At 31.4% G+C, this 19,643-nt stretch overlaps 1 protein-coding gene across 1 annotated transcript in view; it reads right to left on the bottom strand.

The window, feature by feature from the left end:
* The window catches only part of LOC134704914 (receptor-type tyrosine-protein phosphatase kappa-like), a 45,592-nt gene extending 29,511 nt beyond the window's left edge, over positions 1 to 16,081 (bottom strand). The window contains exons 1-7 of the mRNA XM_063563699.1: positions 16,036 to 16,081; positions 14,747 to 14,965; positions 12,716 to 12,895; positions 12,193 to 12,420; positions 9,670 to 9,888; positions 5,432 to 5,611; positions 2,745 to 2,936 (exon numbers count right to left, since the gene is read on the bottom strand). Of these exons, the coding sequence (XP_063419769.1) occupies positions 2,745 to 2,936; positions 5,432 to 5,611; positions 9,670 to 9,888; positions 12,193 to 12,420; positions 12,716 to 12,895; positions 14,747 to 14,965; positions 16,036 to 16,081 (1,264 nt within the window). The remainder of the gene's footprint in view (positions 1 to 2,744; positions 2,937 to 5,431; positions 5,612 to 9,669; positions 9,889 to 12,192; positions 12,421 to 12,715; positions 12,896 to 14,746; positions 14,966 to 16,035) is intronic.
* Between the last annotated feature and the right edge of the window lie 3,562 nt (positions 16,082 to 19,643).

The following is a 19,643-nucleotide window of genomic DNA, read 5'->3' as shown; positions in this document are numbered from 1 at the left end:
TTTGTTGGCAAAGGGAAGTTCTTTTCTCTTTTTCATTTTTTCTGATGCGAACTGGCTTGAAAAGTCTGTGACTTGCAATATCCGAAATTATAGCCTCAAGTTTGTATTTGTTTGAATGAGGGTTTGAAACAGTATATTCCAAACATAAATTGAACAGAGAATGAAGTTTTGAAAGGGGTAACGAATAAAGTTTCGTGCGAATGTGATGAATACCTAACGGCTTTTGTATAAATGGCAGCAAGTCATCATGCAGAGAAGGTGATGTATAATGACGATGACAATGACTGCGTCTACGTCAAAATGTTTTCAAAGGTCAAATGTTAAAACAAATTCTCTAAATCAATGTATGTAAAACGTCATGGACATTTTGCAGTAACTGAATCATTTGTTAATGGCAAAAAAGCGGAACAAGTCTGAATTCTATTAATGCCTGTAAATTTTGACCATTTTTTATGCGTTAATTGGATTTCAATTTTCAATCATATTTTGATATTTTTATTTCAACCTCACTCGACGTATTGGAGCAGGCTTCAACTTCGTCAAAATAATCTGCCTTGTTTACAATCGTAAAAATGGAAGCAATTGTAGGAATGATGCGCTGTCAATTGCAAATGGTTTTTTTTTTATAATAAAATACTTCATAATTTAGCCGAAAACTGTTATTTTATTTGTTTTTTATTAACTTTTAAAATTTTTGTTACTATAGTAAACAGTACATTAAGCATTTATCGCCTTCTCTAACAGTGCAATCAAAGTGAACAGAATGTGAGATTCATGCGTTCAAAGCACTCTTTATGGATTTACCATAATATAGAAAGCACTGGTAGAAAAACTAATGAGCAACATGAGAATAAAGCTTACTTCCATCTTTACAATATAGAATACCTGAGCATATACCTATTTAAGGAATACTTGTCTTATACATCTCCATTTTATATTGTTAATGCAATCTCTCTTTTCTTTGTAATAAATCGGATCAAATTGTCATCCATAGAGGAGTCACAATTGTATGTATTTGTCGAACATTTCTTCGTAGTTAAACATTTGCATTGTACAAACTGCTATAAATAAACTCATCATAGATACCAGGACTTAATTTTGTATATACGCCAGACGCGCGTTTCGTCTACAAAAGACTCATCAATGATGCTCGAATCCAAAAAAGTTAAAATGGGCAAATAAAGTACCTGCCGTATAATAAGTATGTCCATTGAACACTAATATAGGATTGCTTTTAAATAACATACAAGGAAATTACTTTTCTAAATTGTGACTTGGGTGGAGAGAAGTCTCATTGGCACTTATACCACATCTTCTTATATCTATAAACACCAATATTAAGGTAGCATAATACAAAGATTTTATAACTCCAACTCACAAGTTTTAAAATGCTGTTACTTTCTTAATAATGCTTGAAAATTTATAAAAGTGGTAGTTATGGATATCAAACAGATTACCCTTTCAAATTAATGCAATGTTAGTATTATGCTACAGTTTTGCAACCAATTATAATATTAATTTTGTTGGAAATATTATTCACCAAATTTCCACTTTCAATTGAAATTAGCTTCTGCATAGGTATTCCTAGAGGGTTGATTTTATTATATGTTTTACACATAATTAAACATTATCTTCTTTTATGGGGTTAGGATGTTTACACTAATTTGAGATTTATGAGAGAATGGAATACCATAGCGACATAATAATCATAAATATTTTCTGAGAAAGTTTTAAGCAATAACTATATATTGTTTTTGAGACATGTCGGGACATGTGAAACCCCCACCCTGGTTTTTTTTTTACAAAAACTAAATATCACTAAAATCAAATTTTGAATCAAAACCAAAAGTATACAGATCTTAAGATCAATATAACAAAGAAGTGTGTAAAGTTTTAAGCAATAATCATAAATTAATTTTGAGACACGGCGTGACTTGTAAAAAAACTCCCCTGATTAACAAAATACTCAATAACTCAAAAATAAAATTTTGCATCATCACCAAGTATACAGATCTTAATATAACAAAGAAGTGTGTAAAGTTTTAAGCAATAATCATAAATCGATTTTGATATAGGGTTTGACATGTATAAAAACCATCCCCCTTTTTTACAAAATGCTCAATAACTCAAAAAATAAAATTTGAATCATCACCAAAAATAATACAGATATCAAAATTAATATAACTTAGAAGTGCTTAAAGTTTTAAGCTATAATCAGGAATCATTTTTGAGATACGGGGGACATGTGAAAAAAACACACCCCTGTTTTAGTTGAAAAGTGCCGTAACTCAAAAAGTTTTAATCTTATTTTCACCAAAAAGTATACAGATCATTTGATTATCATAAGAAACAACTACATTACGTTTCATAAAATTTGAATAAGTCGTTCTCAAGTTACGGTGCGACATGTTTACACCGGACAGACAGACAGACAGACAGACAGACAGACAGACGGACGGACACTGGACAGGTGTGAACCATAATACATCCCGTCAAAGTTTTGACGGGCGTATCAAAATCTTTGTATTGTGCTACCTTAAAAGGAAATAGTAAATGTTATTATCTATAACTTTTGCGGATAATAGACATCCTTCATCAGTATGATTATGATGGAAAATGAGTGTATATCCTATATGGTCAGACCATTGATTAACCTTTACGAAAATGGTCATGACCATTCGTGTACGGTCCAAATGAGAATATAACATATACACACAACAATGTTTAAACGAATACAGGCTTACCTGTACAATTTGGTTGAATGTCACTCCATGTTCCATCAGACTGACATGTAATATTTGATGTAATATTTGTAGATGAAGACAATTCATATCCTTTATCACATGAGAACTTGACATTTGCATTATATTTGTATGATAAACTTCTTGGGTGCCACTTTAGATTGGGTCTTATTGAGAAACCATAGCATGTAACAACTAAAATAATAAGAAAACATGTATTATTCGATGCACAAAAAAGTTGACAGTACTAGTATATCAAATTTCAATTCTCAAAAATCCATTGACAATCAAAATACATTGTGTAGGGAACAATTGAAGGTCTTTTCACATCAATTTTATAAATTATTGATTTATCAAGAATCTCTTCAGGACCAATTGGTATTATAAGATGTTATTGGATTAGTTCAGGCAAAAAGTTTCATATCGTAATTTCATTTAGGCAAACATTTTATACTAGTTCTTGTATATATAGCACATGTTGTGTTAGGCTCTGATCCTGTCCATAACGTTATAGTATGGTCTTAGTTTTCTGTTTTGCTTTTTGTAATCATATTCTGTTGTAAAATGATGCCCTTTGTGGGTTCTTAATTAGATTAATAAAATTCTTACCTAATCTTATCTATAGCTTTATAAGCAACAAAGGAGATAAAGAAACCAGGGAAAGTCAGAATTTTAGAATTTGACCTTTGAACTAGACCTGGTGTTCTATTCTTTGAACCAATGAGATCCAATCAATAGACCCTAAAATTCTATCATTTATGGTTTACCAGTGTCAAATGCATACCACTTATTTCAAATTCATTAGGGAAAATAACTCTAATATGGAGTTTTCGAATTGCTTTCGTTAAAACTGGACTAACATCCTGAGGATATAGCGAGTAATTTCTTAAAATTTATTTGTCATTTTCTTTTACTGTTGCGGAGGTGATCTCACCACAAATAAAACGTGTTTGTGAGATAGCTCTTATAATAAAAGTCTTCGACTAAACAGGGTAAATCTTTTTTTTTTTTTTTTTTTTTTAATAAAATAATGTCTTTATTGAACTTTTCTTTGCTGTTGTAACAAATTACTCGACCAACAGCAGTTGGCCGAGTATCCCTGTAAATTAGTCACTGGATAAACAGGGAATTTATTCAGTGAATTCATATATAAGATCATAGTTTATTAGTTTTACAGTTCATGGTTATTACATACATTTTACAAACTATATTGTTTCATGATTACGGAAAGTGTACAGTTTTGTCCGGTTTTGTTTCTAAAGATTAAAACTTTATGATCGTTGACCTTTAACCTTATTGATGGAAACCGTTGAAGCTGGTTAATCAATTTTCCGGATTAATTTATATGTTTTATTGATACACACGGACAACTTAAACTTTAGTTAAAAATTACATGTGGTAAGTTTCGACATTGTAGTTGGAAATTCATTTGATTAAGTGATAAAGTGTGTATAAAAGTATTTTGAGGCAAAATTCTGTACATTTTCACAAAGCATGCTGTTTTGGTTTATTACCACGTGCTCAGATATATTGTCAACTTTTGCTACACAAATTCTATACATGAACAAATATTATATCTAGCTATTCATGATCATATGTATCTTTTTACATCATTTAAAAATTTGCTGTTTTTAGCATTAATATATATGTTAATTTCATATGTGTTTAAAAATTCATTTCTGAAAACTGCATAAGCGTCTATGTCTTTTTGTTTATAATTTGATATATGAGTACTTTTAGACATTTAGGAAGAGATTTATATTATTATACATAGGATCATGTATTTTATAGCCCAGTACTAAAGTTTTAAAATTAAAAATATGTGACCCAATTTTGATTTTGCTTACAAGTACATATATTTTCTTCCAAAATTCATGAAAGAATTGACATTTGAGAAAAAAGTGTTCGTAAAACAGGGTAAATCTTAAAAGCGTAATAACTATTCAAGATCACCTGCAAAAAAATCTAAGCGATATTGTGCTAAACCAGAAAATAGGGCACGTAAAAAATTTTGAAGAAAAAGACAAAAAAATAATTCCAATAGATCTTTTAACAGAATGGTGGAAAATAATTATAAGATATTTCGAACAGTCTTTCATTTAATAACAAAAACGCCGTGACAAGACTACATATTAGAATTTTACTTATAGAAAAATCAAATAAATTAAATTATTGACGACGGTACAGCTATGCGTATGCATTATTTAATTAAAAATATGCACTACTTACTTCTTTGACATCGGAACCGAATCAGACGTACTGTACCTAGAGTATCGGATGCACATGGATATTTTTGTTATTCTTACTTTTTAGTAAACAGGTGTTGGGGTGTTTTACATGATTACATAGTTCATACTCATCTGATTATGTTTATCTTAAAATGTTTATCCTGCTATGTTCCGATGCTCAAAATGGATTGGTTAAAATATCACACAATAATCAATTTTCATGAAATTTACAGTGCCACGTACACCAAAAATATTCCTTCTTGTCTGTACCAGTGTCCATTGTTTGAAACTAGTTTCATGTTTTATCGGTAGAAGATCTTACAACAGTGCTGTTTCTAATGCACATCAACTTTTACAATAAAAGCTATGGACAGATACTTTATTTCAAAATATTGTTTCATAGTTATTTAAAATTTAAATCCGTATGTAATAAATCAAATTCTAGTTTTAATGGTAACGTACCTTCACATGTAGGTATTGTAGTATTCCAATTTCCAAACTCTTGGCATGATAGGTATTCTGAACCATTCAATTTGTATCCAGTTTTGCATGAAAGGTTCACAGTTTCCCCGTACCTATATGAATCTTTGTTGTCCTGTGTTTGTAAATTGACGCGATGCGATAGATCTGGACATGCTGCACCTATAATATGAATAATCACATTAGATGTATGTTTCATTATAATACGTTATTTTTTAATTGGCGTACTGATATCTCGAGTTATTCTTTAATCGACTTTATTACACAATGAAATTTACCGTTCATGATAAAACGAGGTCCAACAATAAAGTGCACAATAAATTTAATGAAAACGTGATAATTATAGATTATCGTTGATCATCTCAACGAGATTGATTTTCTCGCTTGAGCTGGTACAGCGAAAATGAGAAAAGCAATCGAGTTGAGATGACCAATGATAATCTGTTAATCGCTACTTTACCTATAACGACGTTGTCAATTTCATTTCAATTTCGTTAGCAAAGCCACGTGGCCTCCTTAGTTTCTAGTAATAATTTTTCCATCTCAAGCGAGAAGCATGATAATTATGAAAATTATCACAAAAAAGTATCAAAGGAAAAATGCACAAAATAGCGATGATAATCGTGTTTTCATGATCCTATTTAAATAATGTAATTATTAGAACACACCCGCGAAATCGCGGGAATTAAGAGCTTGGTTAAAAATCATGTAAACTGCTGTAGGGCAAATTTCAGTAAAGGATTTCAAATCTGGACAATTTTAGAAAAGGTATCATAATGCAAAAGGTACTTGAAAACAGCTTAAGCATCTGGTGCAAGAAAATTGGTACCGTTAATTTTATTTGGCCCTCTCCCTTGATTCCAAAGTCCGTTATTTTTTTTCCTGTTTAATTCTATTATTTTCGCGTTTCTGTATACTATGAACATACGTATAAAATAAAGAGTATTTGCTTTTAACTGTCTATTTCAAGTTTCTTGTCCTAGGCGATCACTGCTGTATGCTGTACGCGTTAATTATTGTCTCTCGAGTACTTCTATGAAATTAATGTGCAAGTTCAAAACCGGAAGTCCTGTTTGACTTAAAAGCGAAATCGAAGGCATTTTTAGCTTGTTTGAAAGTATGTTTATTTTAGGATGAATTTTTGTAAAAGATTTTATGTCTGGAGAATTAAAGAAATGATATCGAAAGTCATATAAGTACATTTTAACATGGAGACAAGAACTGTGTTTTAGTTTCCGAATTTCCATTCTGAATTTTATTTAGTCCTCTCTCTTTTTTTCAAAGTCCGTTATTATTGTGTTTTCTGTTATATTCCGGTTTTTTCGCGTTTCTATATACCAATACAAAACGTATCTATATTATAAATATATAAGTGTATTTAATTTTCTATTTAATATTAGTTCTAAGCTTCTTCTCCATGGCGAACACTGCTATGTTATGTAGAGAGTCACTTTATATGAAAGTAGTATTTTAATCATAGTATACATACAGATAAACGCGAAAAATAATTGTCCTGTCCCCGTCCGAGTACTTACGAAAATTATGTTCAAGTTTAAACCGAGGTTCTTACGATCTGAAAACCACGATATGGACAACACTCTGATTGGCTTATTTATTTTTCATTTTTGTTATCTATCATACGATTGATTCTCAATGCTAAAACCGGAAGTCATGTCTTAGTTCAAAGTTGATCTGATGACGGAAACAATATAGCCTTTATTTTCGTTTTTCTCCCAAACAAACCCAAACTGAATAGTCATAAGTATGGATAACAAACGCGACTATACATGGTACTGTCACGTACTCGGGGTAGTGACGTATGAGAATCGTACCAGAGTTTACGCCTGGATAATGGAATCTGCACCGTATCTTATATAATTCATCTTTAACTTGTAAACTTGTCCTCTGTCGACCACTAATAATGTGTGGGACGTGTTGCTGTCTTTTCACAAACTGTCTCGTTCCAGCAGCAGTCCTTACCTGTGCACTTTCCGAAACTTTGCTGTACGCTTCCTATTTATATATTTTTTCCTGTGCATCGCTATCCTGTGCACTATTTGGCTTGTTCCGCCTGTGCGCTATTTACCCGTGCACTATTACCGCACAGTCGACTATGCACCTGTTACCGGGTGCGTATCTACAACTTATTTCCTCTTGCAACCTTATGCAGGTACGCAGATATATTCTTATTCAGAATCTATTAAATCTTTTGAAGTGTTAAAGACATTACCCTTTTCCTCATTAAGACGTGTGGATTATCCATCAAGCGATCCTTCTTCTGACAGCGCATCAGCTTATATACTAAGGTATAGGACCATACCATTTACTTTGGACAATACCAAATGTCTTATTCCTATGCATTTTTGTATATGCCTAAACCCCTATTGCTAAACGTTTGAATGACAGCCCTTATGTTTACAACTATCAATCGGAAACTTTCCGGGTTTGCTTTTCACAAACTGTCCGTTCCGGATTCTAAATATTATAAATTTCCATAGCAATGTAAACAAAACAAAACAACAAGTAGACAACTGTTCATTTTTTAAACATAACGAGTTCGTATAACAATGTTTCAGCTTGATAAAAGAAATAAGAAGATGAACCCTAGTAAAATAAAACAGGGGAACCATGTTAATCACAGTACCTATAGGACACAAAGGCATGATAATTACTGTATTGTTGGAGGAAGAGAAGCGACACACAAAATGAGGTCTTCTCGTTTAATAGTATAGATAATATAAAAAAAGAAGATGTGGTATGATTGCCAATGAGACAACTATCCACAAAAGACCAAAATGACACAAACATTAACAACTTTAGGGCACCGTACGGCCTTCAACGATGAACAAACCCCCATACCGCATAGTCAGCTATAAAAGGCCCCGATAGGACAATGAAAAACAATTCAAACGAGCAAACTAACGGCCTCATTTATGTAAAAAATGAACGAAAACAAATATATGTAACACAAACAAACGACAACCACTGAATTACAGAACAGGCACATACATGAATAATGTTGCGAGGTTAAACATGTTAGCGGGATCCCAACCCTCCCCTAACCTGGGACAGAGCTATAACAATACAACATAAGAACGAACTATAAAAATCAGTTGAAAAAGGCTTTACTCACCTGATAGACAAAAAATACAAGTGGACGTGGCAGGGTACTTATACATCCTGACACAAAAAAACACAAAAAACAGATCTGAGAGTACTCGCAGTTATCTGACAGCTAGTTCAAAGCCACTAACAACTTTATAAAAAAAAGCATGCCTCTAAGACTAAACACTCAATCCGTACAATGGATTTAGTGTAAAGACGTCATAAACAGCCAGAGAAGAACACGACCGTGTGCAATGCCAAGTTACAGGTATCGACAGATTGAAGATCCATGAAAATGTATATGCATATAACATACTAGTAATATTTAGTTAGTTTTTAATCTACTAATAACAAAATCAATATTTATACCAATAAAAAAAATATTCAATGATCGTATTACAGTGTTGAATATGTAACCTTTTAGAATAAGTTTATTTAAAGGAGCAACAAGTTTACATGGATCATTTCTAAATTTCCGGGCACGGTTAACAACATTTCCTTAAAAATGAGGATGTGCTATCGCGTTTGAAAAAAGGTACAACCAAACTTCAAAATCAAATCTTTATATCTATGGAAAAATTGAGTAAAGGTTTTAAATAATTTATGGTAACGATATCCCTGGTTTAATAATTTACCAGTTATACATAGGTTGCGTTCGTTAAAATCAAAAATGTTGCAACAGACACGGGCATAGCGAACAAGTTTTGAAATATAAACACCGTAAGATGGTGCCAAAGGAACATCACCATCTAAAAATGGAAAATTAACAATAGGGACAATAAGTATTGAATGCCTTCTTTTGTAGCTTCATGGGATTGTAAAAGCTTTGACCGTGTGCACATTTTTAGAATGAACTTTGGTCACCGCTTTTACAACCCCAATGATGTTACAAAAAGAAGCATTCAATTCATAAATATTTTTCTTTGATATCATATAGAATAAAAAGAAATAAGCAAATAAAAAGACAAACACGAAAAATCAGAATACTACTACAAGTCTAAAGATACTTCATCAACGAATTTATTTAGATGTTTTTTTTTATGACTACAATATATATAACATGAATTGTGTCAAATTTACCAAAAAAACATAGGAGGATATATTGTAAGTCTTACTTTCACATATAGGTACATTACAACTATCACGTCCTCCTTTCGTGTCAACATAACACCAAGGTCCATTAACATTATATGAATCTCTTGACGGTGTCCTGCAGTAGTTCTCCTGTTGAGACCCATAATTAATGGCTTTATTCCAATATATACAGGTATGTCCATTTCTTGTGATGTTTATTTCTCCGTCGTAGTTAGAATCAGAAGATGAATTTCTGCAATCTATATTTGCAAAATGCTATCTTAGCCGATTAGGAATATTGTTTGATATACATTTCACTACCAAATTACAGGATTCTATGCATTTTTACTATATTTGAGTAAACTTATACACTTATCTTTATTGCATTGTTTCATTACTACAATGCATGATAGTCATGATACACATTATATTTTTTTTCTAAAAAAATATTATCAATATTTAGTTTCTGCACAAATATAGATTGTTTAAAAGCAAAATGTAATATTCATATTTAGGACAACTGAACGAAATCAAATCCAGTTAGTAAATCATTTGTGATTATATTGTGCTATAATGTGCAATACATGCAACATCTTGAGATAAAACTGATTCTAAAAACATCTTAGTTAATAATATTAGTCCTCATTTATGGAAATATATGTTTTTATCTTAACTACTACACATTTCTAATATACAATGAGTTAAAAGCGACCACGTGGAGACCATGTATATTTTAAGGTATGATTTATTTATTTTATACTCGATAACGCACATGCGAAAAAACAACATTGTGCCCAATATTAATGGAAATATGGATCATACCGATAACGGAGTTGATTCCGGAAAAATAAATACTAAGAAAAAGAGAAAAAGAAACAAAATGTAATGTATGTGTATAATCACAATAATGTATCAAATATATTTTGTGAAATGTCTTATGTTATGAATACTAATATTATGAATAAATGATATCTTCCAAATAGTGCTTCCCTTAACTATTATGTGAGCTAACATGAAGGATACTAATTTAAAGCTGTAAACTTAGTAAATTGTTACAGCAAATATGCAATAAAGATATTGTTACGTTGAAAAAAAAATATTTATTTAACCTTGAATAGTAAAGGAAGAAGTGGTGTTAGAAAAATTAAAAATGATCGGCAGAACAAGAGTTGAAAAAATGGATGATGAACGATTGAAATTAATGTAGAAAATCCATTAAAATGTAATAAATTCTTTGTTTTTGTCAACGGAAGTAGGTTCAGGAATATGACAGTTGTTGTCCATTCGTTTGATGTGTTTTATCTTTTAAGTTTGCCATTTGAGTAGGGATTTTCCGTTTTAATTGATCCTTGGAGTTCAGTACTTTTGTGATTTTATATTTATATTAATAACTTGAATACTTTGATAATCCAAAAGTCTTAATGTCACGTGCTAAAAATAAAATCACAAAAAACTTAACTCCGAGACAAATTCTTAACGTAAAGTTCCTAAACAAATGGCAATATTGAAAGTTCAAGCACATTTAACGAATGGATAACAACTGTTATATTCCTGACTTGGTACAGGCATTTTCGTATGTAGAAATTGGTGGATTTAATCTGGTTGTATAGCTAGCTAAACCTCTGACTTGTATGACAGTCACATTAAATAGGAAAAGTAGGTAAGATAAATCCTTAACACAATGTGTAAGGGACCTACTACGATATATATGTGATGAACTATATGATTTATTTTTTGTTTTGCATGAGTGATGAGTGAGCATATGTGATTTCGTAAATAGAGTCTATGAATTGAGATATCGTCGATACTTTTAATAAACTTATCCTAGAAAGTAAACAAATTAAACACCGCAGTAAAATATTAAAATTTAAAATATTTGTTTTATCTGTACTTATATTGATTCAGTTATTTTTTATTTATAAAATCATTTGAAAAAATACTTTTTAAAACTCCAAGTTTTTGGTGGGGTTCGTGTTGTTTATTCTTTAGTTTTCTATGTTGTGTCATGTGTACTATTGTTTTTCTGTTTGGCTTTTTCATTTTTAGCCATGGAGTTGTCAGTTTGTTTTAGATTTATGAGTTTGACTGTCCCTTTGGTATCTTTCGTCCCTCTTTTATGTTGCATTCAAAATTAACTTAACATGAACTGATATAAAAGTAGGAATATTATGATTTAGATAACTATACGGTATATGTTGTTTTGTCATGGTTGAAAGCCGATTGGTATAGGACACTGGTAGATAGTCGCTGTCGTTGAAAATCATACGGCACATCTCCTCAATTTTAAATCATATAGTTTTTTTCAAATTTTGGTATTAAACCGATTGGTCTAAAGCACTGGAATCAGTTCAGGCGGTTTCGTCTCTATTTCCCAATAGCACGAGTTCGAATCACTGCGAGGGAAGAAAAATGTGCTTCCACAAATTTGCAGATTTAATTTGTTGTCCTGAATATAGAGTTATAATGACTATACTAATTTATATATATAATCCTTCGGTTGGATTTTTGCACGATTGGAGCAGTTATTTGAATTAAATTAATAATATAATATGCTTATACTGTACCACAGACTGTGATGATGCACTCGCTATATGCAAATCCCGCTCCTGTATAACAAAAGGGTTTGTCTATATTCTCTGGTTGTGGATTACGACAGTATGTATGGTTTTCATGGAGTTTTACATGAGGAGAATTAACTTCCTTCCAGTTCAAACACGTTTGCCCAGTTGAAGTTTTACTGACATTACCAACATAGTTTTGACCACGGTTGTACTTGTTGTAACATGTTACCTCTGTAATCATATACATTTATATAAGTCTATATACTAGTATATATATATAAATGTAAACATTAATTTTTATTTATGTGGTTGTTGATTGACGTAGCAAAAACATTTAGTATCAATACAGATGTATTTATAAAGAAATACAGATATATCTAAAAAGAGTTGTAAGTTTTACTATGTTCTTAAAATACTTTCAAAATTTTATAATGATTTTATAAATCGACATTGCCAAGTTGAATTAAAATATTAACTGCATAAATCTTAATTTGTTTAAAACAAAAAAGAGACTTCATAAACAAACCTTCACAATAAGGTAACTTATCACTCCAATTCCCCGACTGCAAACACGTCAGGCCCGTCGGTTTTTGCAATCTATATCCAGCTTTGCATGTGAGTGCAGCCTTTTCGCCGTATTGGAATATAGTTCTTCCTTCTTTTGAAATTAAATTTGGTATCATGGAAAGCTCTGGACATTGTGCACCTTCATTTTAGATATACATAATAACTTAGAAATGTTTTAATTTATTTTGTAAAATAGTTTCTATTCAGTTAATGTTAGCGAACTTGCCCTTATACAAAGATGCAGACAGATTCTTTTGGGAAATTATTATTAAGAGATTATTTTACCCTGTCCTCACCGGTAATGACAATTTTGAAACAAAACAAAACCCATAAGTTTGATGTTTTTTTTTCAAATCCTTTTTCAAATAAATGGTCATCTTGTTGATACATGCAGCTGTAATGTTTAGGCTTTAAGGCTATAATTGTATGTTTAAGTTTAACAGCATCTGATCTAAAGAGGCATCTGTTTAGCTTAAAGCATATACATCAAACTGATTTATCCTAACCCCATTTAACTACCACACACATGTGTATGTCTTCCAAGTCAGGATATGTTTGTACCTCTGGGAAATGTATGTACATATATTTATACCGGATGTTTAAAATTAAGGAATAACAGTACTGTAGTTGAAGAGTTGCCACCGTCAATTGTAGATTTGACGGTCGCAAATGCAGTTTTACTGGCGACGCGTAGCGGAGACAGTAAAACGGAGATTTGCGACCGTCAAATCAAAATTGACGGTGGCAACTCTTCAACTACAGTACTGTTATTCCGATTCTAATGCATTTCAAAAAGAAATAATACGATAAAATTTGTGAAAATGTCTAAATTTAACAAATTAAAAAAAAACCGCGAAACTTCATGAACGATTTTGGCGCAAACACTTCATAGGTAAACGTGAAGTCATACAAATGAAACCTTACAAACTGGAGGTTATTACGTTACCTGTACGCTTCAAATTCGGATAAAATTACATTAAAACGACAAATTCGAGGTAGGTGTTGTTTTATTTTCGATTATATAGTAGTAATCGAACATTTGTTGATTCATCAATTCAAAATGGCCAGTCTCTCCTTAGTTACGCCTGGTCAACTGTGGATTTGACGGCAACTTTTAGCCAATGAAAAAAATTGTTACATCCAAATTGCATTAGAATGTCTTATATTATAACTTCATATGTAATGCTACAAACAATTATGCTATATTATATATTGTGATATTTCAAGCGGTTATACTTTCCTCAGACTGTTAATGATACCTTTGCATTTGATCCGATGATCTAATTGACATTTTGGTACTGGAGAATATGATTAATGCATATATTGATTTTTGTTTAGTTATATTGTATAAACTAAATTCCAGTTGAAATATAATACACCAAACTTATAAACTTATTACGATTTTATAATGGGTTACTGAAAAAAGCTGTTAAGTGATATTAATTCGTTTCCTATAATTATTATTGATTTGAACTAGCTTTCAGTAACTGTAAGCAACCCTAGATTAGAGGACCAGAATGTTAAAAAGGTTAAATGTCATCTCTATCAATTTTAATGAGACTGAATTAATGCAATTTTATTTAGATAAACCTTGTGTTTCATTTTGTTTTGATTAAAATAGAATAGCATGTGTGAGTCGAGTATGTTCATCTGCCTACATGCATCTGTAGTGTATGAGTCCTGTTTTATCGCTGTAAAACCATAATGAAAAGAACATATGTCATGTTGGTTGCGTTCTTATTGACGTATCGTCGTCTCAATTAACTCCTAAATATACATTTTAGTTTATATATGGTATAAGTTAACGTTAAACAAAAATTACTATGCACATACTTTAAGTGATTCTAGTCCGGACAGTTTATGATGTAGTCAAAATATCCGATAGACGACAAAAACTGAATGGATCAATATTTCAATTTTATACATGCAATGTTGTTATTTGTTAAACATTTCTTTTATCGTTTACCTTGTTTGAGTTGAACTAACTTACCACCACATACGGGTACATTACATGTTTCACGGCTTCCAGTGCCATCAGTATAACACCAAGGACCATCACCATTGTAAGAATCTCCTGCAGGTGTTCTACAGTAATTTTCTTCTTGTGTGGTGTTTGCAGGAGCATTTCTCCAATGAATGCATTCATTTCCTGTTCTGGTTACACTTTTCTGACCACTGTATTTATGATCAGTTGTTGAATTTCTGCAGTCTATGGAATAAATTAATATTGAGTGAAAATTTAAGAAATGAACACATTAATGCATACGTATTTTAAATACAGAAAATAGTGTTTTAGAGTTTTGATAACCAATTTTGAGCTTATAATATAAATAAGAAGATGTGGTATGATTGCCAATGAGACTATCAACAAAGGACAAAAATGAAACGAACATTTACAACTATAGGTCACTGTACGGCCTTCAACAATGAGCAAAGCCCATACCGCATAGTCAGCCATAAAAGGCCCATATAAGACAATGTAAAACAATTCAAACGAGAAAACTAACGGCCTTATTTAAGTAAAAAAATTAACGAAAAACAAATATGTAACACATAAACTTAAATCGCCAGAGGTTCACCACAATCTATATAAGGCTATGAACTTTGGGGCAGACTTGCAACAACCTTCATTTTCATGATAAAAATTCATTGTGAAGTTGCTGCAAACTGTTTGCAGCAACCTTATTGCAGTGTTTGCGACACATCTTGCACAACAGTTCGCCAAAAGGCTGATTTTTTCAGTAAGGGCAATTGCACGCATATATTTTAGTCGCATAAAGAGAATTTATTCAGAGACAAAAAACTTAATGAAAGTTTAAAAGGGGTGGATGGTATATTCTGACAGGTTGAAGTGTCAGAAAAATTCTGATGGATATGTTAGTAGCATTAAAAATTTCTGATTAGTAAGTTTTTCCTATAAAAGCCCATCCACCCATTATGAACTGAAACTCTTCATCTGACAGGTCTTACTTTTTTAATTCTGATAGGTCAGTTTCTCAACATGTATTTTCTGATACCTAGGAAATAAATCTCCTCATCCACCCCCACCTATTAGATGTTAATTGGAATGGCCCAGTGCAGTGTTGAGTGCTCAAACACAATTAACCCCGCCGCATTCTTGGCGTGTATGTCCCAAGAAAACAGCATTTAGTTCAGTGGTTGTTTTTTGTTCATGTCTTATATATTTTTGCTTTTCGTAAATTGTAAATTGTTATAGATATGACCATCAGTTTTTTTTTTTTTTTTTGGTTGTTTAACATTTTTTATGTAGGGGCCTACTACAATCGGCTATACGGTATGGGGTTTTCTCATTACTAAAGGTCATATTGTTGCCTACAATTGCTTATATACATTTCATTTGATCTCTAGACTACAGTTGTCTCATTGGCGATAATACTACATCTGCTTCTTTTTATATGTTGCCTTGATTTAATATGGGTTAAATTGGTAACCTTTATAAAATATATTTAAACGATCAAAGCGTTTACATGGATCGTATATAAATCTCTCAATAGTTATAATTTTATCATACATGTAGTTTCCCAACAATTTGAGAATTTTAAGAGCGTGGTTTTAAGTGATTTTGAAATCTAATAGTTTTGCAGAAAGAAATAAAGTATCAACTTTTATGTCTATGAAGAGGAAATTTTATTTCTGTACTCTTGATTCGTATATTCGATATAAGTAATAATTGTCAAGTAATTCCCTTCATAAAACTGGTATTTCTAAGCAGATTTATTTATTTCACTCAACAGACGAACATCAATTATAATCAATAATAAAATTTAGGCATTGAATGAATGTTTATAGTTAAAGTTTCAAAGACTAACTATTGTAACATATTACCACAGATTGGAATATCACATTCTTCAAATTTGAAAGTGTCAGCTGTGGTATAACAAAAAGGCCAGCTAACTTCACGAGGTAATGGATTACGACAGTAGTTATGGTCTCCGCGGTATTTTACATGAGGCGATTTAACCATGTTCCATTTCAAACATAGATCTCTGTTTTTTGTTTTGTTTATGTTTCCTACAAAATTCGATCCTTTGGTATATCTATTGTAGCAATGTAACTCTGAAATAAAACAAAAACATATTTAGGTCTTTCAACTTTTTCCATGAATGGAAATTCAGCTTTGTTCTACAATAGGTGATCTGACGGCCCGGATCACCCTTACCAGTTCACCCTAACTTGAGTTTCCTTGTTCTGCATGCTGTCCTTTGTTCTGTAAATTTTTATCGGAAATGTGAAATCCAAAATAAAACTTAGAAATATTTATACAGAAAAGACTAACTTTCAAAATTCGTGTTGAAAAAATCCAGTGTTTATGCTGGGATTATTCGAACTCAAGATCTTTAGCATATAACAAAACGAACAAGAGAGTTAATTGTGCACGCACCAAATTTGGGCCGGAAGTATGGAGGTTATTTTTGGTGTAAAAGAGCAAAGATTTATGAAAACAATCTGTATATTGAGATGAATTACATCCTCAATTGCCAGAACTGGTCCAATCCAATTAGTTATGATAATGCATTAAAAAAAAAAATATTTGTGTAGTTGATGAAATCGAATATCATCTAATGCATATTTATATTGTCTCGTCTACATTCACTCCATATCCCTTCAGTCATATATCCTTTGTGTTTACGACAGAATAAAAAAACTGCTACAAACTACAAAGCTTCAGACAGTAAAGCAAATTGTTATCTTCTTAACAACTGACAATCCTTGACAAAATGTTTTCATTTCAATCTGTTCGTTTCCGGTAAATTGAAAAGTTGTAAGAAATACCAAGTGGCTATTTGAGATGTTTGCAAATCACTGTTAGTTACTGGAAAAAATTACCTATAAAAACATTGGAGATCATTTTTACTGTATCAAGACAGGAATATGACAGTTGTTCTCCATTCGTTTGATGTGTTTTGTCATTTGATCATGGACTTTACGATTGTTTTTTTCTCGGAGTTCAGTATTTTTGTGATTTTACTTTTTACTAGTACGTTGAAAGTAACAAAATCTTTATTATGATTATTTTTTTCTAAATGATGAAAACTGTGCATATAATAATCAAAATAGAATAACTATTTTGAGAGAGAAAAAAACTATTAATCATTTCCCATGTTCACACGACGAGTTGTAAGAACGTGCATGGTACCTTGTTTACATTTCTTTAAATTATCTGGTTTGGGAAATCGCACGCATTTTGTACAAAATAAAACAACGAACATTCCTGGTTATAAATATTTTGCATCTTCTTCTTAATATGGGGACGAAGTCCCCAATTACGGTAGAAAAATCAATAAAAAAAAAAAAAAAAAATAGGGAAAATTTCCCGAATTTTTCATTCTACTAATGAACTCAAAATCGTTAACTTTTTTTTCAGATATACTTCCTGTTCCGGTTTTCTCCGACTTTGCGCAGATTTCTGTCTTGTTTGCATGAGAATTTGAAAAAAAAGTTATATTTATCAGTCTAGTAAAATATAAGATTGGATCTCAATACAAATTCAATTTTAATAAATGTTTGATATAAAAAAAAACGTTTCCTGATGAAAGCGTTTCTTTTGTTTACATCGAATATGACGTCATAACTTGAAGAACGTCACAGCTAATTCCATAACAACAGAACCAAAATCGGGAACGTTACGTACGGTATTTCGGTTTCTTTTATCAACTTAATTGTATTAAAAAAAAATACATACAGACTTCGTCCCCATTCACAGGTTATGCCTGCCTCATATTATGGGAACGAAGTCCCCAATTACGGTAGAAAAATCAATAAAAAAAAAATAAAAAAAATTCGTTAACTTTTTTTTCAGATCTACTTCCTGTTCCGGTTTTCTCCGACTTTGCGCAGATTTCTGTCTTGTTTGCATGAGACTTTGAACAAATTTATCAGTCTAGTAAAATATAAGATTGGATCTCAATTCAAATTCAATTTTAATAATTGTTTGATATGAAAAAAACGGTTGGGGCTTTTTTCCACCGGCTAGAATGAGGTTTAGATTTTATTGAAAAAAGTAATACGGATTGAACTCGTAATACAATTACGGGTAAGGATTGACATACATTACGGACATTAAATCTATAAGCCTAGATATGTAATAGGCATTTCTGCACCTTTATTAGCTTTGTATGCATTATGAGATTTGCTAATTGTTGAAGGCCGTACGGTGACCTATTATAAAGGTTCCTGTGTCAATTGGTCTCTTGTGGAAATTTGTGTTATTTGCTATCATATCTTTATCTTTTCAGAAAAAAATACGCAAAAAAACATTTTATTTTTTCTTCATCGTCTGTCAAATCATTTGAGTATACGGATGAAACTCTGAAATCAGTTACTTATAAGAATATATTAAACTGACCATGCGCAGATTTATTTTTTATAATTGTAGATCGGTCGATTGATTGAAAAGTTGATCGCGATTTATCTAAGCGTTAAAATTTAAACAAAGATCAAGGTTGCGTTCAATATCGTAGCGGCTACATAGGGCTATGTAGATTTATGACTATATTGAATATGTAGCTAGTTTAGCTGCTACATAGATATTTATTGCAGCTAGCCTAGCTACTCGTTCATATGATGAAAAAATATATATAGGTAGCCGCTACGATATTGAACAGAACCCGGTTCATAAAAAATCGTTCTTTTTAAAACTACATTTGGAAGTTGTATTTTTAAGTCCGATGACAATCGATCTTTCTAATATTTGCAATACTAAAGATCGGCGATCTTTATTGTTTATTGTTAGGGGTCTTAGATTTCTATTGATTTTAAGTTATTATCATCAAAATAAAAAGGAACAACATTTTTAACCGAAATTAGAATTGATGATATCGAAAGCAAAGGTCTGTTTTGTCTTTCAGATATTCTTTGACTGAACT

The sequence above is a fragment of the Mytilus trossulus genome, chromosome 1 (genome assembly GCF_036588685.1).
Source record: "Mytilus trossulus isolate FHL-02 chromosome 1, PNRI_Mtr1.1.1.hap1, whole genome shotgun sequence".
NCBI lineage: Eukaryota > Metazoa > Mollusca > Bivalvia > Mytilida > Mytilidae > Mytilus > Mytilus trossulus.
Note: the sequence above shows the minus strand (reverse complement) of the source record. Positions and strands in the feature narration are given on the sequence as shown.